This window comes from Lampetra planeri, chromosome 2, assembly GCF_965212315.1.
Source record: "Lampetra planeri chromosome 2, kcLamPlan1.2.h2, whole genome shotgun sequence".
Lineage (NCBI taxonomy): Eukaryota > Metazoa > Chordata > Hyperoartia > Petromyzontiformes > Petromyzontidae > Lampetra > Lampetra planeri.
Genome location: NC_136108.1, coordinates 24,736,069 through 24,760,880, shown reverse-complemented (window position 1 = coordinate 24,760,880; position 24,812 = coordinate 24,736,069). Strand labels below are relative to the sequence as shown.

General features: G+C 53.4%; 1 protein-coding gene across 1 annotated transcript in view; it reads left to right on the top strand.

Moving 5' to 3' along the window:
- Positions 1 to 2,663: 2,663 nt before the first annotated feature.
- The window catches only part of LOC144730690 (tyrosine-protein kinase Src42A-like), a 38,344-nt gene continuing 16,195 nt past the window's right edge, over positions 2,664 to 24,812 (top strand). Inside the window, exons 1-5 of the mRNA XM_078611380.1 lie at positions 2,664 to 3,475; positions 20,477 to 20,598; positions 21,159 to 21,322; positions 21,750 to 21,918; positions 23,966 to 24,124. Coding sequence (XP_078467506.1) covers positions 2,916 to 3,475; positions 20,477 to 20,598; positions 21,159 to 21,322; positions 21,750 to 21,918; positions 23,966 to 24,124 — 1,174 coding nt within the window. The 5' untranslated portion in view covers positions 2,664 to 2,915. The remainder of the gene's footprint in view (positions 3,476 to 20,476; positions 20,599 to 21,158; positions 21,323 to 21,749; positions 21,919 to 23,965; positions 24,125 to 24,812) is intronic.

Below are 24,812 nucleotides of genomic sequence, written 5' to 3'. Positions count from 1 at the left end.
TTTTTCAGTTTCATATACAGTATTAGGTACAGCCCTGTGAGACATTCGGCTCTTGAATCGGGTGCAACCGCAACAAACAAAAAACAAAAACATGAATAAGAAAACATCTTAAAGTGACTATGTGCAAACAGAAATATCCAGGAAAAAACAGCAAAATCTTCCATAAAAAGCACCGTACACCCACGCTGTGTGCAAAAATCCCAGTGGGATGCAAGTCAAACAACCACAAGACAACTTAGATTAAGGCCATCAGTCTAACTCCGTACTACAACAACCAAACATGGCCAAACCAAAAAACTTTTCGAAATCACCAAAATAAAGCCATAAAAGCAATGTAACAGTGATCATAGGACTACGACACAAGCACGGAAATGCGCGCGGATTTCTGTAACGCATTGCAGCGCGCCCCTTTTAAACGTCGGAGGGGGGGAATATAATAATATTTAGAGAACGCATCCAAGTTAATGGCATAATTCAGACTGTTGGTAAAGCGGGTGGGCGTCGGCAAGGCACGTCGCTCGCAGGGACGGTGAGGAAGAAAGCGCCCGTGGCAGCCAAGGGACGGGACGCGTCCCACAGGACGTCACCTTGAGACGACGGAGCGATAAAATCAGCTCGTACTGCCGGCGCTGGGCGGATCGTTACATCACCGGAGTGCGACAGATGCGAGAGTGGGGAAACCATCCAGCAGTGGATGGATCGTGGCTGTTGATGATGGGTGACGTCCGCGAGGTGACATTATGGAGTGATGCCATCACATGCGTGCTCAAGGCTTGTGATGTCAGCCATGGGGGCTGAAAAAGTCTAACATTTTTCAGTGTATCGCCCAGTTTTGGTCAACCCTTTCATAAGTTTTGCCCGCTGGTCTGCAAGATAAATCTCTTAGTGCAACACCACACATCACACTCACACTCAATGTGTATTGGGGTTATTATAACGACCCTTGCCAGATGACGCAACACAGCCTGTGCAATATAACACGTTCAACCTTCTTTGGAAACCACCGTGTGAAAGAGTCGAAAGCCCCTCCAGCGAGTGAATGACTCTGCGTACAAAGTCCGAGCTGCTCAGGATGGTGCCTCCTTGTGTCCATGTTGTGGACTGTGGACATTTGTTTATTCGGGTGCCACGGTGGCGAGATGTTCACTGCCTCGCCTGGTATGCGTGAGTTCGACCCCGACCCTGACGCCTGCTGTGTATATTTGCAGTTTTCATGTTTCTCTCCGGGTCCTCCGGTTTTTACCTCCACATTTACAATCAACATAACGCGTTTAGAGTATTTGGCCGTTTATACATTTCCACACGCTGATGATAAATCACTTCGTTGAGCTATCATTTGTGATAGGTCGCTTCTGAAAAATAGACAGCTAGGGGGACCTAAACTGGTAAAAAAAAGATAGCTTTTTTAAAATCAAAGCTTATGGATTTTCAGCAAAACTCCCACACATCCTGTGCGATGCAAACTCCTCTCGCCTCGTGCAACGAGTTTGTCAATGGTCCCGTGATCTCGCGGGGGGGTGCGTCTGCTGCCCTGTCAGTGCGTTGCACAGGAACGCAGTCACGAATTGCGTGAAATATCCATGCCGTGGAAGGAGGTCGCACGGTCTCTCTCTCTCCAGAGTTGTAGGAGGCTGGAACAAAGCTGCCCGCTGTGCTTGAGCGATGGCGAATGATGTCACTCCCTGCAGCTCTTCACATTCCGTGGCCGCGCCACAACAAAGTCCCCCTGAGCGTTGCCCCCTTCTTGGTCTGTGCAGGCAGCCCCCTGAGTGGTCGGGGATCATTGGGGGGGGATGGTGGCTCGGAAAAAACTTAAACACGGATGATGCCCCCCCACACACACATGTAAATTAGGCCATAACACGTGGATTCTTTACCGATGCAGAATAGGGGGGACACAGAATATGCCGTCTGCGTTTTGACGTCGTTTTTCATCGAGGGATGTATGCCACCGGCTGGCGCGGTGTGCGGTCACGTGGGCACTGAATCATTGACCCGCTCCACCACCACCACCCCCCAACTTCACAGAAGCTAAAAATAGACACGCTAATCCGCATTCCGCTTATTCCGTGTGAGTTAACGGTATGCGTTACCTCCCTCGCAACACGGAGGTGAGTTACGGCAGTTGTAAAGCGCGTAGAAGGAACGGGAGAGGGATCGTGGAAGCACGATTTTTGTTTTAGTTTTAAATCTTACAACAGAGAAATTTGAGAAACGATGTCAACTATTTGACGCTAAACTTTGTTCACCAGCCGAGGGTGTGGCACGGTCCGACTGTCGGCTCCGGACGACTTGAAACGCGACAGGCGACTGAGTGCGCCAAGATGATAAAGAGAGGCTCGTGGAGGGGTGGTTGGGGGGGGTGGTGGTTGAGGGGGGTGGTGGTTGAGGGGGGGTGGTAATTAGGGGAGGGGTTGGGGGGGTGATTGGGGGGTGGTGGTTGAGGGGGGTGGTGGTTGAGGGGGGGGGGTGATTGGGGGGGGTGGTGGTTGAGGGGGGGGATTGGGGGTGGTAATTGGGGGAGGGGGGGGATTGGGGGTGGTAATTGGGGGAGGGGTTGAGGGGGTGATTGGGGGGGGGGGGTCCGCGTCTGGCCCGCGAAGCGCGCGGCCTCCCGGGGTCCCGGCGCTCAGCCCACAGCGGGGGCAGTGACCGCGGGGCGGAGCTCGCAGCAGCCGCCGCCTCCTCGTGCCGCCTCCTCTCGCCCGCTCGCTCGGCACCCAGGCAGGTGTCAGTCGCCTTCGTCTGACTCCACGCCGCAGCCACCCGCGTCTCCTCTCCCTCCACACGGGAGGGCAGCCTCTCTGCAGCCTCTCTGCTGCCTCTCACCCCTCGTCTCGCCGTCTCCTCGCACCAGCACCACCAACACCACCAGCAGCGGCAGCGCCATGAGGCGGTAGCCGCTGCGGGAGGCCATGGGGAGCCATCTGGGCAAGGCGGAGCGGGGCCGCGTGAGGCCGAGCGGGGAGATGGGCAAGGGGGGGTCCCCTCTACCGCCGCGCCTCCGCGGCTTCACGGGCGCCGCCGACCATGAGAGCCTCGCCCCGGCCACGGGGACCCTCGCCGCCTCGGCCGCAGAGACTCAGAGCCAGACTCGAACCGAGACCCCGGCGGCTCCCACCGAGAGCCAGGAGACCCCCACCGAGAGCCAGAAGGAGACCCCCCCCGGCGGCAGCCGAGCCCAGGGCCCGGCCGCGGAGACCCCGGGGGAGGCCGCCGCCGCGGAGACCCCCCCCAAGGTGTGGCCGCGCTTCGTGGCGCTGTTCGACTACGAGGCGAGGACGGAGAGCGACCTGAGCCTGGTGCGCGGGGACGAGCTCGAGGTGCTGGAGGAGGAGGAGGCCGAGGGGGGGGCGCCCGCCACCCGTGGCTGGTGGCGGGCGAGGCGCCTGGCGCCGCTGCGCCCCGGGGAGTCCCGCGAGGGCTTCGCCCCCTCCACGTTCCTCGCGCCGGCGGCCAGCGAGCAGAGCGAGACGTGAGCCACGCGGGGGGGGGGGGACGGGGGGGGGAGACACGGGGGGGGAGGGGGATACGGGGGGGGGGAGACACGGGGGGGGAGGGGGATACGGGGGGGGGGGACACGGGGGGGGAGGGGGATACGGGGGGGGGGAGACACGGGGGGGGGGACACGGGGGGGGGAGACACGGGGGGGGGAGGGGGACACGGGGGGGGGGGAGACACGGGGGGGGGGGAGACACGGGGGGGGGGGAGACACGGGGGGGGGACACGGGGGGGGGAGACACGGGGGGGGAGGGGGATACGGGGGGGGGGACACGGGGGGGGAGGGGGACACGGGGGGGAGGGGGACACGGGGGGGGAGGGGGATACGGGGGGGGGACACGGGGGGGGGGGAGACACGGGGGGGGGGGGAGACACGGGGGGGGGGGACACGGGGGGGGGGGGAGACACGGGGGGGGGACACGGGGGGGGGAGACACGGGGGGGGAGGGGGATACGGGGGGGGGGACACGGGGGGGGAGGGGGACACGGGGGGGAGGGGGACACGGGGGGGGAGGGGGATACGGGGGGGGGGACACGGGGGGGGGGGAGACACGGGGGGGGGGGGAGACACGGGGGGGGGGGACACGGGGGGGGGGGAGACACGGGGGGGGGACACGGGGGGGGGAGACACGGGGGGGGAGGGGGATACGGGGGGGGGGACACGGGGGGGGAGGGGGACACGGGGGGGAGGGGGACACGGGGGGGGAGGGGGATACGGGGGGGGGGGGGACACGGGGGGGGGGGGGACACGGGGGGGGGGGGGGACACGGGGACCCCCAGAGTTGGGACACCTGTGAGCAGGAAGTGATGGGAGCAGGGGGAGTTCCCGGGCTGTGTGAGTCAAGATGCCGAGTGATGGGGGTGCGGATGTGAGTGATGGGGGTCCGGATGTGAGTGATGGGGGTGTTGATGGGGGTGTGGATGGGGGTGATGGGGGTGGTGGTGGTGTGTATGTGAGTGATGGGGGCGTGGATGTGGGTGATGGGGGTGTTGATGTGAGTGATGGGGGTGTGGATGTGAGTGATGGGGGTGTGTGTGATGGGGGTGTGGGTCTGGGTGATGGGGGTGTGGATGTGGGTGATGGTGGTGTGGATGTGAGTGATGGTGGTGTGGATGTGAGTGATGGGGGTGTGGATGTGAGTGATGGTGGTGTGGATGTGAGTGATGGTGGTGTGGATGTGCGTGATGGTGGTGTGGATGTGAGTGATGGTGGTGTGGATGTGGGTGAATAGGGGAGTGTGGATGTGAGTGATGGGGGTGTGGGTCTGGGTGATGGGTGTGTGGATGTGGGTGATGGGGGTGTGGATGTGGGTGATGGGGGTGTGGATGTGGGTGATGGGGGTGTGGATGTGGGTGAATAGGGGAGTGTGGATGTGAGTAATGGGGGTGTGGATGTGAGTGATGGTGGTGTGGATGTGAGTGATGGGGGTGTGGATGTGAGTGATGGTGGTGTGGATGTGAGTGATGGTGGTGTGGATGTGAGTGATGATGGTGTGGCTGACCGCCGGCACCTGATTCCGATGTGCCGTCTTGCACAACATGACTCACGGGTGTCAGTCGCCGGCGTTATCGGTTCAAGTTGTGACTCGGCCAATGAGACAACGAATGTCGAAACGGGTCCAGAGGTTTATTTTGTAGCTGAAGTGATGCGTTTCCAGGAGGCCGTCTAGCTGATGGAACGTGTCAGAATACTTGTGTTTTATGTGGAGGGGCTGGGATGCGATGGAGGTGCACTGGCCGCTTAGTTATTTTTGCGTTTCGCTTAGAGCTGCTTGTCTAGGGTGCGGGTTGGCGAAGCCAGGGAGCATGTACGTGGGAGCTTAGAAGTGCAGTACAACAGCGGATGTTACTGCACTGCCCTCCACTGCCCACAACGCGGCCGCGGAGCGGTCTGTAGCGCCCGCTCTACGCACGGTGGGTGCCCATCCAAGTGCCCGCCACCATCGTCATCGTCGTCATCATCACTTGTTCCGCTCCTCCGCAGTGATGCTGCCAGACAAATTGGCACCAAATAGGTCTCCTGTCTCCAGCTCTGGGTCAGTGGCGTCACTGCGTCACTGCGGGGGGTGCGGGGGGGTGACACCATCAGAGGGAGTGACACCAAAATGACTGTCTATACAACTTTTGTGCAGTGTTTTAGCAGAAATTTATTATTTTTAATAATAAATATCCCTGTAGTTAGTTATAACAAAAACTTTTTTCGTAAGCCCAGCTTACATGTACTGTACGGGAGGACGTCCATGGGAGGTGACACCGTGAGTTACCGCACTGTGTGACACCAACCCGAGTGACGACACTGCTCTGGGTCATCATTTTTTTCGTGCTTTTAGTTTGCTGTCCTTCCCCCGCACCTCAGATAAGCACGGTTGGCTGCGTACAGCGCGAAAAAAGTTCAACATATACTCGTACATTTACCCGCTGCGCCGATCTACCTGGGTTTCTCTCTTCCCCTGCTCCCAATTGCTTCTACTTCTTTGCGCAGCGTCTCTAAGTAGGGGCCCTGTCCGCGCTCGTTGGTGTCTGAACCGCGCCCGTCTCGCGTGAGTTATTTTTCCACCGTTAACCATCTTTTTTTATTGTGCACATTTTTTTTCCATTCCTCTCCGGTGTCGAAACTCGTCACATCCTTCTCGGGCAACCCGTCTTAGTCATCCGAGCACTGTCCAAGCACAGCCCCGCTTGTTCTCCACACCTTGTTTCTCCACTCCCGACAAGATGGGGTGCATTCCAGGTATACGCGGCGGTGGTGGATATGTCCTCGACCCCCCCCCCGCCGGCAGGGAGAGGGCCCGGTGGTGGCCGCGTCTTGCCCACGCGTCCACCGCTCGCTCCGTTTGTTTGCGATCAGGCAAGAGCGAGGCAGCTCGGAGAGCGGTACTTTAAGTGTTTGCAAACATTTCTCGGCGTCATATTCACGGAATGGACCCCGATGTCTTTTTTTGTGGTGATTTTTGTTCATTATTTTTTGTTCACCGCCAGCAAAAATTGGCAAAAGGCTCGAGTCAGCGGTTTTAAAACCCACCCAGTGCGTCGCGCCCAACCCCCCGGGTGAGGGGGGAGGGAGTGGAGGCCGTTCCGGGGAGTCACAGAGGATGCGGGCGTGGATGCCGTGCAGGAGAAAAATTCCAAATGTGAGCGGGGGGGGGGGAACGGGTCAGCGCCGTGATGCACGGCAAAAACACGGACGCATCATGAAGCCGATGCCTGGCGAACACCGCGTCTTCTAAGAGGCATGGACACGCGAGCTATCTCTCTGTGTTAGTATTGGGGGCCCTTAGTAACCCACTTGGGGTGGAGACGTGAGGGCCGGTGGTGAGGGTTGGCGTGGGGCCACCGTACACAAAGATCGTTGGGAACCACAGAGTTTAGGTGGGGGAGCCACCAAGGGTGTGCGTCACGCGTCCCGTGGGGCTCATCCTGCACCGCGAGCGGTGGCTGTGGGCTGGGTGCAGGAATCGGCGGGGGGAATTAAAAATGTTGTATTCGCGATTCACGAGTTGTGTTATAGACGAGTGGCGATGGGGATCGTACGTCGGCACGGCCGCCCGCCCTGCTCAGTCGACGCGTGGCGAGGCTGTTGACTCCCTCGCCTGGTATACAGGAGGTCGTGGGTTTGATCCCAACCCTTCGATGCCTGCTGTATATTTCGAGTTTGCGTCTCTCTCTTGTGGATTTTTCTCCGGCTCCTTCGGTTTGTCCCTCCACATTTAGAAATGTGTGTTTAGAGTATTTGGCTGCTATACATCTCCACATTATAAGCCACTTTTGTTGGCCTATCATGTATGATAACGAGTTCACTTCTGAAAAATAGCTATTTAGCTCAGTAGGCCTTACCTGGTAAAATAAACATAGTTTAGCATGGTCGGTTCTTTCTGCCTCCAGCAACCCCATACGCACTGCGCCTCCACCGAATTCTAAGTCGCCACTGTGGTAAGCGCACTGCCCAGGGTACGCGTGGCTCAGCCTCGCGTCGTCGTCCCTCTGGGGTTTGTGGACTGAGTGCCACTTTGTGAACAGTCGGCAGTGCTCGTCCCACATCACTCGGGCCGGGCCCCCACCCCCGCCAGAGTGATGAGGACCACAAACAGATATGAGCCTTTGATAAGGAACATCCCCACATGCATGCCAACTAGAACCTACTGCATTTGAGCAACCTCTGGCTGCGGTTCCCGGAAGAGACGGGGCGGGGGGCGGTTAAATATCCAACCAAATGTTCGTGAATGGACGGTTTAAAGAACCTTCAGAGGAGTCGGGCCCCCTACGCAAATAGACTCGGCTTCCTGGTGCATGTGAAGTACCGTTGATGACTCTTGGACACCGTTGGTGAGGCACGCGTATTTATTCCGTACAAGTAGTCACAACTGTGGACATACAATACTAGAGGGGGTATCGGCCCCCTCACCCGGCTAGCTGGGAATACACTGCTAGCTATCTCTGACCTACCTCCTAGTCCTCCACTAACGGGCTAGGGGAGGCTGTCTGGCCCGACACTGGTAAGTCGGGCTACGGTACCCGGAGTCCCAGAGCACTAGCTCTGGTTCTCGGGACCACGCCGCTGGCTCGGTCCTGCGCGGCCCTGACAAGGGCGGCGTCCCAGGGGAGTCCAGGGCTCTAGCTAGACGATCTTCGGTCTTCACTGGTTTAGCTTTAACATTCTGCCCCGAGCCCTCTGACACATCCCCCTTTGTACTCAACCCCCGCTGAGGGGTGGGGCCCCGGGCTGCCTGGTGCGGACGTCGTTGAGAGCACCCCCCCGTGCACTCACGTAGCCCCGCCCACTGTGTTTGTTTCCCATAAGCTGCCATGCATAACGGCTCTCTCTCTAACACCCCTACACATGCGTGCATTAGGCAACGAGTGCATGCGTTTCAATGGGGAATTGTTTGCGCGTTATTGTGAATGCCTCTCGTGCAGTTGGGGACATGAATGCGGCAGCCCATGGCAACAAGCTGAGGTACAGCCACTTTTCATTTAACAATCGAAACGTTTATGCTGCAGAACAGCAAAGCAACAGGCGATCGGCAAACATATCAGCCCCGTCCCGACTTCACCGGCTTACTATGGGGTTGAGAGTGGAGTTAAGGATTCTCCTTCTGACTTGTAAGGCTCTCAAAAGCAGACAACCGAGTTATCTCAGATTCATCGACCCTGTACGTGTGGCTCCTCCACACTCTGAATGACGGTGCCCCTCCACGCTCTGTGCTCTCTGCTGCTGTGCCGCTTTGGAGCAAGCGCCCAGGGGGTGTTCGGAGATTGGGAGGCAGCGGCGGTGTTGGTAACCACCGCCTGTCAACTCGCGTTTACTTTCTCACGCTTTCACTTCCCTGAACTGGCTTCTATTTGTCTTCTTCATTAGTTGCCTCTCCCTTGGCCTATCAGATGACGTTTGTGTTATGTTCAGCGCCTTCGGTAACATGTAATATATTACATGTAAGATATAACATGATTATTATAGTCTGAAACGTCTGCAATTCCACCACCGTTGGTTGTGTGTTGGACTTAAGTAGGCACAGAGCCCATCAAGGGTGAAGGCCTCAGTGTCCCATCCAAACTAAGGAATACCGACGTCCCGCGTGCCAGTGCATGGACGTCCAGTGCTTGGGTGGGGGTGATGTGGGAGTGCGGATGGCCAATTGAGTCGAGAGTCGTCAAATATTACGTTTTTATTCTCCCCTAGATCGATCCCGAGTGTGCGAAAGCAAGTCTGAGCATATCCTACCGCACACTCCTACGAGTCCAGTCCAACGCGGATGCGCACTCATCGCACGCCGTAAGCTCTTTGGGACGCAACGGCGTTTGAAGTCGCTTGCAAAAACTGGCTCGGGCTCGGCGATGGATCCCCGAACATGAGCCGGTGACTCCTTCCGGGCCTTCTGACCGGAGACCGCGACACTCTCGAAACCGAAGCGACCATGCGGAGCCCTTGGAGCAGCGCAACATCTCTGTCTTGGAGAATGGCCCACAGAAGCGGAGATCGCAGAGCTTCCTCAGAACCCCTTCGGAGTGTCCTCTCTGAACGAGAGTGAGGCTTGTGACGTGACAGTCAAACTGATAGGTTAATTCTCAAAGATGGAATTTAGCCAAATGCAATGCACAAACAAATTGAACGTGATGGGTTTTTTTTTCCTGCAGTCATTCGTTAACGGCATGTGGCTGAAACCTGGATTCGAATCCAGGTCCTTAGTGGTGCCAGCTCAGCACTCTGACCTCCGAGCCACGCGACCACCTCCAGAGTTGCTCGTAAGCGTTGTGCAAGCACAGCCCTTGCGTCAATCCACTGCTGGATGAGGGCCTCCCCAAGCCATGCAGGGTTGTGGGAGTTGTTTAACTGTACTTAAACTCATTGGTCAGTGCGGGGTATGGGAAGGCAGGGAGCAAAGACGTTGAATAATAGTACAATACAACAATCGATGTTGCTGCATTACCCCCTGCACTGACATGGCTCCTCAGCGCCGATGGGATAACGTAATTAAAACGTTATTACGTGATCCCATCTGTGAAGGATGTGATCCCTGACATGCAATACCCCGGCGTCTACAAACTAAGCTGTGTCTGCGGCAGTAGTTACGTTGGGGAAACTAAGCAACATGTCTCGGACTATGTTCGTGAACACAAGACAGACTGACACACGGTAGGACCAATACCTCGGCTGTGGCTGATCATTGTTTTAATGCGGTAGGCTCACACGAAATTGATTTCTCTAAGACGAAGCCACTTTGCAAACCCACTGGCTATCAACAAATATTCGTTCATGAAGCCATCCATATATACAGACATAGACACAATTTCAACCGATCACTGTAAAGACGTTATCAACCAGTTTGTCATAACTGGCTGTAATGTTTCCATTTTAGACCTGGCAGCCCTTTATTGGTGGAAGTCCACCACCGGGACCATCACTGCCCACTACTACCATCACCACTAGCAGTAGCCCTTGATTCGTGGAAGCTCACCACCAGTGCCGTCGTGGCCCTCTACGAGTACCATCACCTCCAGCAGCAACCTCCACCATCAACATTGTGAGTGTGTAAAGCGAGGTGCAATGATTACTTGGCAGCCCTTTAATTTATGGAAACCCACCACCAGAGCCGTTGTCACCCTCTACGAGTACCATCACTGACATTAACATCAGCTGCCCCGCCCATGCTGCTGACACTTGGGCTATGCCCATTTCAAACCTTTATGAACAGTTTGGCTTTAGAGGCTAACCCCTTTTCCTGATGACGACCGCTTGTGTTGCAATCGAAATGTCGTAGTTTTTGTTATTTTCTTTTAACCTATCTACATAACTTTACCGAAAGACCCAAATAATATAAATAAATAGCTTTTATTTTACCAGGTAAGGCCCATTGAGCTATACAGCTCTTTTTCAGACGCTACCTGGCTATCACAAATTATAGCTCAATAAAGTGGCTTATCGTGTGGAAATTTACAGCAGCCAAATACCGTAAACGCATGTTGCTTCTAAATGTGGAGGGAAAAACTGGAGGACCCGGAGAAAAATCCACACGACTGCAGCCAGAGAGACACGCAAACTCCAAATATACAACAGGCATCGGTGTCGGGATCAAACCTACAACCTCCTGTATACCGGACAAGGTAGTTAACATCTCCTAGCCACCGTGGCACCCAAATGGCTCACCAATCAAACACTACCCAGGCTCAAAAATCCTGCTTAGCTCCCAAGATCTAAGACGAGATTGTGGACGAATTGTGGGAGGTGGGCGATTTGTCTCCCCCTGGGCTAATTCGCTTCTGCACTCGGGCTCGAGTGACATCCACCTCTGGTGCCTCGCGATGGGACCCGACTTCACGATGCCATTGGCCACCAAAAAAAACGGGGAAATGTTTCACCCACCACCCCGCGACAACCTGCAAAGCCCCCCCGCGAGGCTCCCGTCACAGTGGCGCGGCCCTGCCAACGTCAACTCGTCGCTGACGGATAAGGGGGTGGTGGGGTTTATGCCTCCCGCTGAATTTTGGCTGCTGACAACAAGAGAGAAAAAATGTGATTTTGGCAGGCAGCAAGTCTTAAAACATAAACCAGGCCCCAGATGTCTTCCAAAACCGCAGAGCCTTTCGAGAGGGGCGCCGCCGTGTTGATGTAAGCACCGTCGCGCTGTACAGTGCGCCGAGAGTAAAATATACGCTGTGGGGGGGGGGTGGTGACTTACGGCACTAAAACTTCGAGCTTCATGAGACTGCTCGACCTCTTGTTTTTTACGACGGACCGTGCAGCCGCGTGGATCGCGTCTGCGTTTTCGCAATGCCACCCCCCCCCGGGATGCGAGCCGCGTCGATTCTGGGACACGTTCGCTGTTGCTATTTAACCAAACACAAGTCCAAACACAAGTCCAAACGCCAAATGTTTAAAGATTGCTGGACACAACGAGAAAGATGCAGAAGAGAGAGAGAATTAATAAGAGCCATGCTCTAATGCACGAGCTCTCTTTTTCTCTTCGTCTTGTACGAATGCAATTCGATGTCTTAAGTTCGGACTCTGGTTGATGGCTTCGTCGGAGAGTAAATGCATTCCACGTGGTCCCCCTCCTGCTCTCGTACGGCTGATGATGCTATAGATGCAGAGCAGCAAACTACAATTTCACATTCAGGTGCGCAAGCCCAGATAACGACCGCGTCAGCAGCAGTGGCGGAAGAGTGTATCATCACCGCCGCGATGTCTCCTTCGTATTTGTAGATCGGGGCATCACATCATTGTACGTTGTGTACGGTCTGTTCTGGATGACAACATGGCGTGGGCTTGCTGTGGCCTCATGCTCCAAAGGGAGCGAAGAGGAGTAAGGTGTGCATCAGGTGGCCGCATCTGCTGCTGCCATGGCCAGTGGATGCGAGTTATAGTGGACCATGAGCAGCTTCGTGGAAGATGAAACCCAGCCAGGGATCTTCTGCGTTGGGTCTTTAACAACAAGGTGTTTGTGAGTTGTGTTTTGCCTTTTGGTGTCCTCTGGGCTGACACTGGTGGTGAGATGAGGCTCTAAAGAAGGCTGTCTCTGGTGTAGGCCAATCAGTTTCAAAGACACTGCATGTGTTATCAGAGCCACGTGTTTGTTTGTTTGCATGTTCCCCACAAGTACTCTGTGTGATTCATGCAGACACAATGCCTTACAAAAGATTTATATTTGGTGTTTGAACATCTTAACACCTGTTTTATTTGCCAGAAAGGGTGAAACCTATTATTTTTCATATTTTGAACTCCATTCAGCTCCTGAGAATAAACAAAGGGGGCGCTGGAGTTAACTACTGTCAAGAGTTCTGCTCGGGTTGAACCACAGCGCTGCTGAAATTATTCACTCCCAAGAGGGTATTGTGGCTGATGGGATTTGTCAAAAATAAAATGTATTTTTACGTGGAGGAATAGATGTTTGTAGGAGGTGGTATTTAATGTAATAAACAAAAGTAATTACTGGTGAAACGTCATGGTACTGGAATTGTGAATGTCGTGGGTTTACTCTCCAACACACACCGGTGTGCTGAACGAGTGACTGATTGGCATGTTTTGTTTACGCGACAAACCTTACTAATTGGCTGTGTCGGGTGGTGGTAGATTTAAGGACACATTTATATTTACGGTATTGTCTGCATATTTATGTTGTAGATGAGCATATTGTAACCATTATCTTTCCACTACTGGGCAAAAGTGCCCTTTGTTCTCCACATGCGTAGTCTGCCTCCCAATAAGTTCACTTGATCGGAGTGATTCCATGCAAGGACGTTTCGCTGCATGTCTTAAGACTTTTTTTAATTTAATATCCAGTACAGTTTCGTTATTTTCCCCCCTCCCTGTTGACCTCAATGCCTGGCTCCCGCGTATCGTCAGAACGCTTCCACTGTGTCAGGCCGATCACTTTTCTGATTTAGTTTATGTTATTTCAACGCATCGCGGAGGGGGGAGGGTTCCATATTTTCAACGCGTACGTTGGTGCCGGGGATTCCGACCGGCGTTCCCGCGTTAGCCGACGCCGTGTGGTCAGGTTAAACCTGTAAAGTTCCGTGATGTCTGCGGATGTCTTCCTCTTCCCTGGGGGGGACGTTACAAGCGGGGAGGAGGAGGTAGTCTACCTCCAAGGTGTACCTCTGACATGGGAAAGGGGATTGGTGGTGGAGGAGGACGAGGGGGATGGGGATGATTATGGGAAGAGGGAGGAGGAGCGGGGGGGAAGGCCAATCACGTAAAAAAACGCCCGTGCCAATATTGAAATCTTTCGTAGAAAAAAACCCGCGATCATTGTTTGTTGTGGTGCCGAATTCCTCGCCGGGAAATGCGAGGTGTGACCGTGTTGGAGGTGTTTCACTCAAACGCAGCGAGGGTTACCCCCTGAGCAGGGAATTTATGCCGCACTTGGATGCAGAGTTGCGATAAGTTCCTCGGGCCAAAAACCGTAACCGTAATGTTCCATTCCAGATGGCTGTCTTTGGTCAGGCCGCCAAACATCCATTGCCAGGCTTCTATGTGAAAGTCACAAAACGTTACCATTAACTTAGGCCTCATAAAACTAAGGGCCCTTTGAAGGTTGTAGCTCAACATTACGAGTACCCGAGCAGGTGAAGTCTTCTGAGGGAAACTAAACTATAAAATACTCTTTGGGTCTTTCGGTAAAGTCACGTAGATAGAAAAATAATAAAAATCACGATGTTTCGGTCGCAACACAAGCAATCGTCTTCAGGTGAATAAATACAGCAGGCGAACTGCTGAGGCAGGAGAAATATAGCGGGAGAGCTGCTGCAGCAAGAGGTTATATAGGTTTGAGATGGGCGCAACCCAAGGGTAAGTGGGCGGGGCTAGAGATGGAATTTGCATGTAAATTTAAGATCGGAGAGCCTGATAAACCTCACGACTACGGTGCTGAAGAGGCGGCCATTGTATTGCTAGAGATTAAACTACAACACTAAACTATTTTTATTTTACCAGGTAAGGCACACTCAGCTCTTTTTCAGAAGCGCGTCCTGGCCACAAATGATATACAGCAGGCGTCAGGATCGGGATCGAACTCACGACCTCCTTCATAACAGGCGAGGTAGTTAACATCTTGCCAACGTGGCGCCCCCCTTACTTTCCTTAGCAGTCGGTGTAAGGCCTCTTAACCTCCGTGCGTTTCCTGATCCATGTTCCCCTTTTCTGTCTCTCAGCATTCATCTATTCACGCTTTTTTGCACACTTCTCAGCTATTGTTGAATTTTTGTGCCAACGTTCTGATACCTGTCATGTCTGTATGTATGTATGTATGCATGTCTGTATGTATGTATGCATATATGTTGAACTTATTTTGCACCTTACATAGCCAGCCATGTTAATCAGTGAAGGACAACAAAATAAACACAAAGCAGTTTTAACGAAATGAGTTTTCAATCTAGATTTAAAATTGCATAGCTCCAAGTGGTTTTCTGATATCGGAAAGACGGACGTTATACAACAGGGGTCCCCAACCCCTGGGCCGCGGACTGTTACTGGTCTGTGGCCTGTTAGGAACCGAGCCGCACAGCCGGAGGTGAGAGCGGTGAGTCCGCACGTGCCCCCCCCCTTTATTTTATTATTTACCACTTCCGTCCGCGCCTCTTTCCCGCACTGCGCACTTGTCTCAGTCACAGTGTTGGTGAGCCCACAAGCTCTAACCCCTAGTAGCCAAAATGAGTAAAAAACAAACGTCGCTGGAGAGCTTCTTTAAAAAGGGGGAAAGACCCAATGATGACCCCCCCCCGGTCCGTGAAAAAATTGTCTTCCACGAAACCGGTCCCTGGTGCCAGAAAGGTTGGGGACCGCTGTTCTAGAAGACCACAGAAGCCCATCTGAAAGCGCCACCCTCACGTGATTTCCACTTGTCCCTCCAATGCGCGTCTCAAGGTGCTTCGGCAGGGAGGAGGTGGAGGGATCATCATCATCACGATGCATGAGCAGATAGCCTCGTAGGTGTCCACTGCACATTTTGTAATTTGTTTCCACTTTCCTCTCTCTCTTGCAGCGCCACGATGGCTCAAGTAGTGGCCACATCCTTCTGGCACCAATCTTATATGTTGTCAAGCCATTCTCTGTTAGGTCTTTTAAATTTCTTAAAATTTTCTGAACTACACACTTTTAATTTTCCCGTTGTCAATCCTACATCTGGTGACCAAATAGTGGCCCTTTCCTTCTCATCACTGGCTGCATCACCATCAGGTCGTCTTCTATGATGCAACCTTTTCCTTCTACGAATATACGGTGATCACTCTTTGGGCCCAGCTCAGATGCGGCAGCATCCTTCTTTAGCCGGAGAAGTATACATTTTAAATATATCTTTTTTAAACTGATTATATTTCATTACAGTATTTAGCACAAAATGAATGTGCATTTGAGTAGCTAAACACCCACCTCCATTCAATGTATCTGCAAGTGTAGTAACAACAACACAAAATTGCGTGTGGACATCGGTACATGTGCGGGGGCATTCCGTAAAACCAAGCATGGTGAAGACATTCCAGTGATACGAGCGCAGGCTTGCCCCCCCATGCCATAAACCATCAAGGCGAAAACCCAGCCGGCTTCCCAAGTGCAATTCCGCAGGATTTACAGCGCTTTGTGAACGGCGGTCTGGTTTCTTGAAGCACCCCGGATCCGAGTCCCGTGGTCTGGCGGTGGGCGCACGGCGCGGCAAGTCCTAATATTTACATCGCCGTCGCGCGGGGCGTCTCACGGCGGTGTTTTTTTGTCACAACAACCATTGTCGCTTGTCAATGTTCTCACCTCCGCTCCTCCGCGGCCCTCGAGCGCCCATTTGTGCGGACTGGTTGGGCGGCAGCGGTGGAGTTTGTATTCGCGAAGCGTAATGACAGAACGCTTGCTGTTGGGGCGTCACCAGCCAATGATGATGGGAACTCGCCCTGGCTGGCGGCCGAGGTGGTGCGCGTACCGCGTAGCCAGGGGCGCAACTTCGGTTGGGGGGGGGGGGTACGTGGGAGCGTCAAGGGACACACAGGGGCCCATTCGGCCTCAAGGGGGGAGGGGGGCGCATCAACAAAGATAAATAAAACAAATGCTCATCAAAAATTACTAAAAATAAATGTTCCAGCAATGAACCAGAAATGCCAAATAATTACGTTTTACGAAAAATACACGCACCGTGAAATGTCGTTACTGGCTTGTTTGCGAACTGGCATGAGCACGAAAGAAAAACGCACGATAACTGCATTGTGGGTATTGTAACCTTTAAATCTTTTTATTTATTAATTTATTAATACTGCTACTGTGACACCGTCTTCTAAACTCAATACCCGGTGCAACTAAACTTATGTAAATATGTCGTTGTAGCCTAACATATTGTATTGGAGAGGGGGGGTTAAAAAACGATCCGTAGCTATTGCAGTGAAAGTGAGTCTGGAGAAAGAGGAGGGAGGATTTCCACAGTCGGATCTTGAATAACCCCCCCAGAAATGGCTCGCAGCGCCCCTGCGCGTACCGCAGGTGTGGCGGCACCACGCAGTGCCAGATGAAGGTTCTTGTAGGCCCTAGGGCACTACTTCTGTTTCGCGAGGCCTTCAGTGATGACTCTCTGCAGTTTGCTGCTGCCCCCCCATGTTACTGCCGCCACCACCGCGGGCACTCGGCTTGTTTCACGTGGTACTTCGTCCAGCCGCTGGACAGGCCTCGTTACTGCTGATACGTTGCTCTTGGGATGCATCTCGCCACCGTGGGAACGAATTGTGAGGGTGGAGCGGTTTTTTTCTAAACTAAAGCTGATAAAAAAAATAACTGTCCTATCAACCATAGCACAACAATGCCGCCTTGTCTTCCCCTGCACCGCTGTTTATTGAGAATGAGATTGTGCGAAAAACATCCCTTGAAGATGTTTTTTTTATAATCTTGCAATGAAAAAAATGTCGAAAAGTTCATCTCCGGTGTTAATTTCTCTCACCTTATGAAAAAAAAACCCGATTGACATGACTCTGCCTCTTTGTATATACACTGTCCTATATATATAAAATATTCAAGAAAATATATTGGCTACATTTTTTTATCATACAAACAACAAAAAGAGATGGTCACATTTTGTTTCAGTAGGCCGTAGGCATAGCGCCGACTGTGGCCTATTGGGCAATACGGCCCAGGTGGGGTAGTGGGTGGGGGAGTGGGTGGGTGAGTGGGGGGAGTGGGTGGGTGAGTGGGGGGAGTGGGTGGGTGAGTGGGGGGAGTGGGTGGGTGAGTGGGGGGAGTGGGTGGGTGAGTGGGGGGAGTGGATGGGTGAGTGGGGGGAGTGGGTGGGTGAGTGGGGGGAGTGGGTGGGTGGGTGGGTGAGTGAGTGGGGGGAGTGGGTGGGTGAGTGAGTGAGTGAGTGGGGGGAGTGGGTGGGTGAGTGAGTGGGGGGAGCGGGTGGTTGAGTGAGTGGGGGGTGTGGGTGGGTGAGTGAGTGGGGGGAGTGGGTGGGTGAGTGAGTGGGGGGAGTGGGTGGGTGAGTGAGTGGGGGGAGTGGGTGGGTGAGTGGGGGGAGTGGGTGGGTGAGTGGGGGGAGTGGGTGGGTGAGTGGGGGGAGTGGGTGGGTGAGTGGGGGGAGTGGGTGGGTGAGTGGGGGGAGTGGGTGGGTGAGTGGGGGGAGTGGGTGGGTGAGTTGGGGGAGTGGGTGGGTGAGTGGGGGGAGTGGGTGGGTGAGTGGGGGGAGTGGGTGGGTGAGTGGGGGGAGTGGGTGGGTGAGTGAGTGGGGGGAGTGGGTGGGTGAGTGAGTGGGGGGAGTGGGTGGGTGAGTGAGTGGGGGGAGTGGGTGGGTGAGTGAGTGGGGGGAGTGGGTGGGTGAGTGAGTGGGGGGAGTGGGTGGGTGAGTGAGTGGGGGGAGTGGGTGGGTGAGTGAGTGGGGGGAGTGGGTGGGTGAGTGAGTGAGTGAGGGGAGTGGGTGGGTGAGTGGGGGGAGTGGGTGGGTGAGTGGGGGGAGTGGGTGGGTGAGTGAGTGGAGGGAGTGGGTGGGTGAGTGAGTGGGGGAAGTGGGTGGGTGAGTGGGTGGGTGAGTGAGTGGGGGGAGTGGGTTTGGTGGGTGAGTGAGTGGGGGGAGTGGGTGGGTGAGTGGGGGGAGTGGGTGGGTGAGTGGGGGGAGTGGGTGGGTGTGTGGGGGGAGTGGGTGGGTGAATGAGGGGAGTGGGTGGGTGAGTGGGGGGAGTGAGTGGGTGAGTGGGTTGGTGGGTGAGTGGGTGGGGGTTTCACATCACGTACAGTGAGTGAAAAAATGAACCCGTAAAAACAAAGTTTTTCACTATAAATCCTTTATATGCGTGGCGGCTAGAGTCCTCTCGTCCTCTGGCTTGAGATGGCTGCCACCTATGGGTCAGATGATTGCCTGCCACCATTAAGCAATTGGTAATTAAATATAAAAAAAAATCCTAAAAAGTGGAACATTTTGGAAAAAAAAATTTCACGAAAATAAATTGTCACGCACAACGAGTCTGTGTGCAAAATGTCAGCTCGATTGGATCACGGGAAGTGGGTTAAAAAACGACCGAAAGATTTGCACGGTCGTAAGCGCGCAAGCAAGCAAGCAAGTGAACTTAATATAAAGGATTTAAAAAGTATTTGGTCCCCTGCTTATTTTGTACGTTTGCCCACTGACAAATAAATGATCATTGCAACTCCACGAGGTGAGATCTTGCATGGAGCCCCAGGCCGAGGGAGATTGACAGTTCTTTTGTGTTTCTTCCATTTGCGAATAATCGCACCAACTGTTGTCATCTTCTCACCAAGCTGCTTGGCGATGGTCTTGTAGCCTATGCCAGCCTTGTGTAGGTCTACAATCTTGTCCCTGACATCCTTGGAGAGCTCTTTGGTCTTGGCTATGGTGGAGAGTTTGTAATCTGATTGATTGCTTCTGTGAATACAGAAGCAATCAATTAATACAGGTAACAAGCTGAGATTAGGAGCACTCCCTTTAAGAGTGTGCTCCTAATCTCAGCTCGTTACCTGTATAAAAGACACCTGGGAGCCAGAACTCTTTCTGATTGAGAGGGGGTCAAATACGTATTTCCCTCAATAAAATGCAAATCAATTTATAACATTTTTGACATGCGTTTTTCTGGATTTTTTTGTTGTTATTCTGTCTCTCACTGTTCAAATAAACCTACCATTAAAATGATAGACTGATCATTTCTTTGTCAGTGGGCAAACGTACAAAATCAGCAGGGGATCAAATACTTTTTTTCCCTCACTGTACAGGACGTACGTCAACTTCTTTCGCACCGTATGTAGCCAGCCGCGCTAATCGTAGGGGCGTAACTCGTGCGGTGGGAAATTCGTCACACCTCAGAAACTCGGTTGGTAAGCATGCAGTAGTCAGTGGATAAACATGCAGTAGTCGGTTGTTGAGCATGCAGTAGTCAGTTGGTAAACATGCAAGTAGTCTGTTGGTGAGGACGCAGTAGTGACGACGTTTAAACGCCTCCAGACGGCATGTAGGAGGAGGAGGCGGCGGCGGTGTCTCTGCAGACACGGGGCAGGCAGGCGGTCGGGGGGGGGGGGGTTCTTCATGAAACGGGTTTTTCTGCGTGCTGCTGCTGCTGTGTACAGCCACTCCTTGCCTTCTGACCTGGGGGCCGTGGCGAGGAGATGGATTGGGGGCCGTGGCGAGAAGATCTGAATCAAGAGCCCCTTTTTATGCCGGAGCAATCCAATGAGCTTCAAAGCTCTTTTCAAACAGATGCTCCGCCCAGCAGAGCCGGGCACTTTGACCGGTGCAATCTGTCAGACGGTCGACCCGTCTCGCTCTGCGAAGCATGCAGACTCGTTTTGCCACCCAGTCATTGTCCTCTTTGAGTTCCCAGCGCCGGGTTTCTGGCCTTGCCGGCCGTGGTGCCTGGACGAGGCAACGGTCCCGCGTGCCCATTGAGGGACGGGTGCGTGGAGGCCAGCGGGGCGCGTGTGGCGGTTACTGAGCTGCGGGGAAACTCTCTCCCGCTCTCTCTTCCTCTCTCCAACTCTCTCCCCCCCTCTCTGTCCCTCTCTCTTGCTGCAGGTGGTTCTTCGGGCCAATTAAAAGAAGCGAAGCGGAGCGGCAGCTGATGAAGTCTGGCAACGTTCACGGCTCCTTTCTGGTGCGCCAGAGCGAGACGAGCGGACACGGATACTCCCTCTCAGGTGCGCCCCTCGCTGGCTCCCTTCCTCGCTCCCTTCCTCTCTTCCTTCCTCTCCTCTTTCTTCCTCCCTCTCCCTTCTTCTCTCTCCACACCGCAGCGTCACCCATCACCGTCCACCGCTCACGGCGCTGCTTGTGCGGTGAAGCAGCGCCATGAGCGGTGCTGCTGCCCCTCTTGCACCCCCCCCCCACCCTACTCGTGAGGCAGTGACGGCTCAGCCCCGGGATATTCCAGAGGATAACCTCCTGCAGGCTTCTTGAACTCTGCCTCACCGGTGGGCAACGTACAAATATATAAACGTAAACATAGCGTGTGCTGTTGGGTAAATGTCATGTGACGTCCCCCGTCATGTGACGTCCCGTGTGACGTGATATCTCAGTTTCGCTTAAGGAAAATCCCAATTTATAACAAATCTTATGACGTGAATTGTGCACGTTGTACGTGCTACGGATTAAATCGTCTTCATACCTCCTTGTCTCCGAGCTGGCGATCATACGACGGCAGATGGAGACGTTGCCTGGTAGCTGGAGACGTTACGTGGGGTTTTGTTGTCTCCCTCAGTACGCGATGGCGACACGGTGAAGCACTACAAGATCCGGGTGCTGGAGAAGGGCAGCTTCTTCATCACGCGACGCAACCAGTTCGCGACCCTGCGGGAGCTGGTGCAGAGCTACAGCCGCAATTCCAACGGCCTGTGCGTGACGCTCAACCAGTCCTGCCTGAAGGTGCGTGCAGATGTGTCTGTCCGCGCGCGTCTCTCGAGACGAGCCACGCATTGGGGTTGGGGAGCGAGGAACTTATCGAACGCCTGTTTGCACGGAACCAGATTTTAACGTCGTTGGTTCTCAAGCCTGCCTCGTTTATATTACTGCCCTTTGGAAGCAGAGTCTAACTCTGCAGGGAAGGTAAAGATCTCTTTTTGGGCCGCTCGTGGATCTAACGGGCGGAAGCATTGACTCTAATTTTTTAAATTCCCAACCGCTGTAAACATCGTGAAGAATAATAATCATAATCCTGCTGAAATGTAAACAGCTTTCTTGGCGGGATGGACGTGGCCACGGCTCCGCTTCCTCCGCGCGGAGTCCCCATCTTTTTTTTGCCAAGCCGCCAGTCGCTTTTCTTTCCCTCCTCCTCCCCCCCCTCCCGGTGCAGAAAGAGATGCCGCAGACGGAGGGCCTCTCGTCGGACATGGCCGACAAGTGGGAGATCCCCCGCAGCTCCGTGCAGCTGGTGAAACGTCTGGGCGCTGGGCAGTTTGGGGAAGTGTGGCAGGGCCTCTGGAACAAGACCACGCCGGTCGCCATCAAAACCCTCAAGCAAGGTGAGCCGCGGTTGCCGTGTTTGCCGCGACTCCTCCTCGACCGCGGAAAGTCACCCGAACGAAAACGGCTCGCGAAGGTTTATTACCTTCCAAAGTCTTTTTAACTATCGAAGCGAACCTGGCCATCGCAAATGATAGGTCACCGCGTGGAAATCTAGAAGCAGCCAAATGACTCTGAACGTGTGACGTTCATTCTAAATGTGGAGGGAAAAACCGGAGGATTCCGGAGGAAAATCCACGCGACCACGGGGAGAGAGAAACGCAAACTCCAAATATATAGCAGCAGGTGTCAGGGTCGGGATCGAACCCACAAACTCCTGCATACCAGGCGAGGGAATTAAGATATCCTAGCCGCCGTGATCATGATGAGAGAGAGAGACACACAAACTCCAAATATGCAGCAGGCGTCAGGATCGGGATCGAACCCACGACCTCCTGTATACTAGGTGAGGGAGTTAACATCTCCTAGACACCGTGGCGCCTCTCATAAATATTCTGCCACTAAGGCATTTTACCTCGTGCCCAGAGAGTCAACAGATTTGTCGCAGGCCACATGAATGTAATTTGGTGTTAAGTTAAACGCAAATAGGAATTCGATCTGATATAAGACTCACCGAGTTGGCGACACTGGGTGAGCGGCTTCCTCTGACAGGGTTTATATTGTGTCTATAAACCTCTGCTGTTTTTGTCAATCGGCCAAAATGCAGACATTTAACGATGGTTTCATATCTGTGTAAATAATTGCAGTCATGTTCTGTTTTATGAAACGAACTGCGATAAACCCAGTGACCTAGGTTTGATTCCTAGCCATGGCTGACATTGGTGGGGAGTGATATCTGAACTATGGGTCGAGCAGTTATATCTGTGGGACCTTTTTCCAGTATCTAAGATGATAAAAAATAAGAATATGTTTTACCCTTTCTGGCAATGAAACAGGTGTTAAGATGTTCAAACACCAAATATGTGTTGTTCGTGCAGAATCGATGCCTTCCAAAAGGTGTCTATTTGGTCTGAAGCATGCATTGTCTTTGTACTGTTTGCGTTTTGGCGTTCTCTGGTGGTGAGACAAGGCCATACAGAAGGCTGTCTCTGGTGTAGGCCAATCCGTTTCAAAGACAATGCATTATATTATCAGAGCGTGTTTGTTGGTATGTTTATTGCTACAGGCATGTATGGTTAATGCAGAATTGATACCTTGCAAAAGCTGTCTATTTGATGTTTGAACATCTGCACACCTGTTGTCTTGCCACGAAGGGTAAACACCTAGTCTTACTTGTTATTATCTTGGATACTGGCGAAAAGGTCCCATAGAACACTGCGATGTCGTCTCTGCTGTTTCCCTCAATTCCACTGCCTCCCTTCGCTTCTCTTCACTCCGCCTCCCCTCCGGCGTTAATTTTATTTCTCATTAATTCTCTCACAAGGGGCGCCACGGTGGGGCGAGATGTTAACTACCTCGCCTGGTATTATGCAGTTCGTGGGTTCGATCCTGACGCCTGCTGCTGTATATTTGGAGTTTGCGTGTCTCTCTTCCTGTGGTTGTGTGGATTTTTCTCCGGGTCCTCCGGTTTTTCCCTCCACATTTAGAAAAAAACATCACGCGTTTAAAGTATGTGGCTCCTGTAAATTTCCACACTACGAGCCACTGTTGCGCTATCATTTCTGACCAGGTCGCTTCAGAAAACGAGCCATGTATGTATTTCGAACTTCTTTCGCACCGTATGCAGCCAACTGTGCTAATCGGAGGCCTACCTCAGTGAGTTTTACCTGATAATTAATTTGTTATTAATCTCATGACGTGGGCTACCCATTTTGCCTTCATTTCCTTTGCGTTGATAGCAATGGCTCCCTTTCTTCAGTATCCCACTGAATATCTGTGAAAAAGAGCGTTATATAGCTCATCGGATTCCTCCAGTATAAACAAATAGTCTGATTCTGATCCGCAATCGTTACCACGAGGCGGCCTCGCAGGGCATTCCCTGCGAGGTCCTCCAGCCAACGCACGCTGTGGATCAGCGTCGCTGTGGTTCGACTGTCTGGAGTGCAGGGACCATGGACCGCGATGACTTCCTCAGGGAGGCCCAGCTCATGAAACGCCTGCGGCACCCCAAGCTCATCCAGCTCTACGCCGTGTGCACACAGGAGGAGCCCATCTACATCATCACGGAGCTCATGAGCAACGGCAGCCTGGCCAACTACCTGCAGAGTGCGTACCCTCTCTGCTAGGCCTATGGAGTGCGTGCCCTCACTGCTAGGCCTGTAGAGTGCGTGCCCTCACTAGGCCTACAGAGTGTGTGCCCTCACTCGGCCTGCGATGCAGTATTAATTTCCTCAATTTATAATTGATATTTGGAATGGGCCACCTCATGTGTGTCATTCAAAATCCTCCGAAACCCAACACAGCCATACAAATAGCCACGTGGCTGACAAGCGTCTAGCACGCCTGTTGAATCCTCACAACCAAACCTAGCAAGTTATGTATTCATCACTCAACATAAGCATGCTATAAGCGTTTTAATCATTGCCCACTTTGTGATCTATAACACTTGTAACGCACGTGTCGTTAGTTTGACCAATAACTAAATTGTAATTTTTGCATGCATGAGAACAGAGATGAGGTCATATCACGTCGTGCAATATCTTGTATCGTGCAATATCGTTGTGTCGCCAAGGTCGCTGCTCAACCATAGCTCTTACTCTGGCAGCGGTGTCTTGTTGCGAATAAACGAGCCCACCCTCTATCGCTGCATCCATGACTCAATGGGCTTTGCAAGCGATCTGCTCTCTGTATGGGAGGACCGATGAACTTGTGCAGTTGTTTATCACTGGGTTAGTTGGCAGGGTTGGATGCCGATGGCCGACCCAGAGCTCATTTACATTTCAAATCGAACACC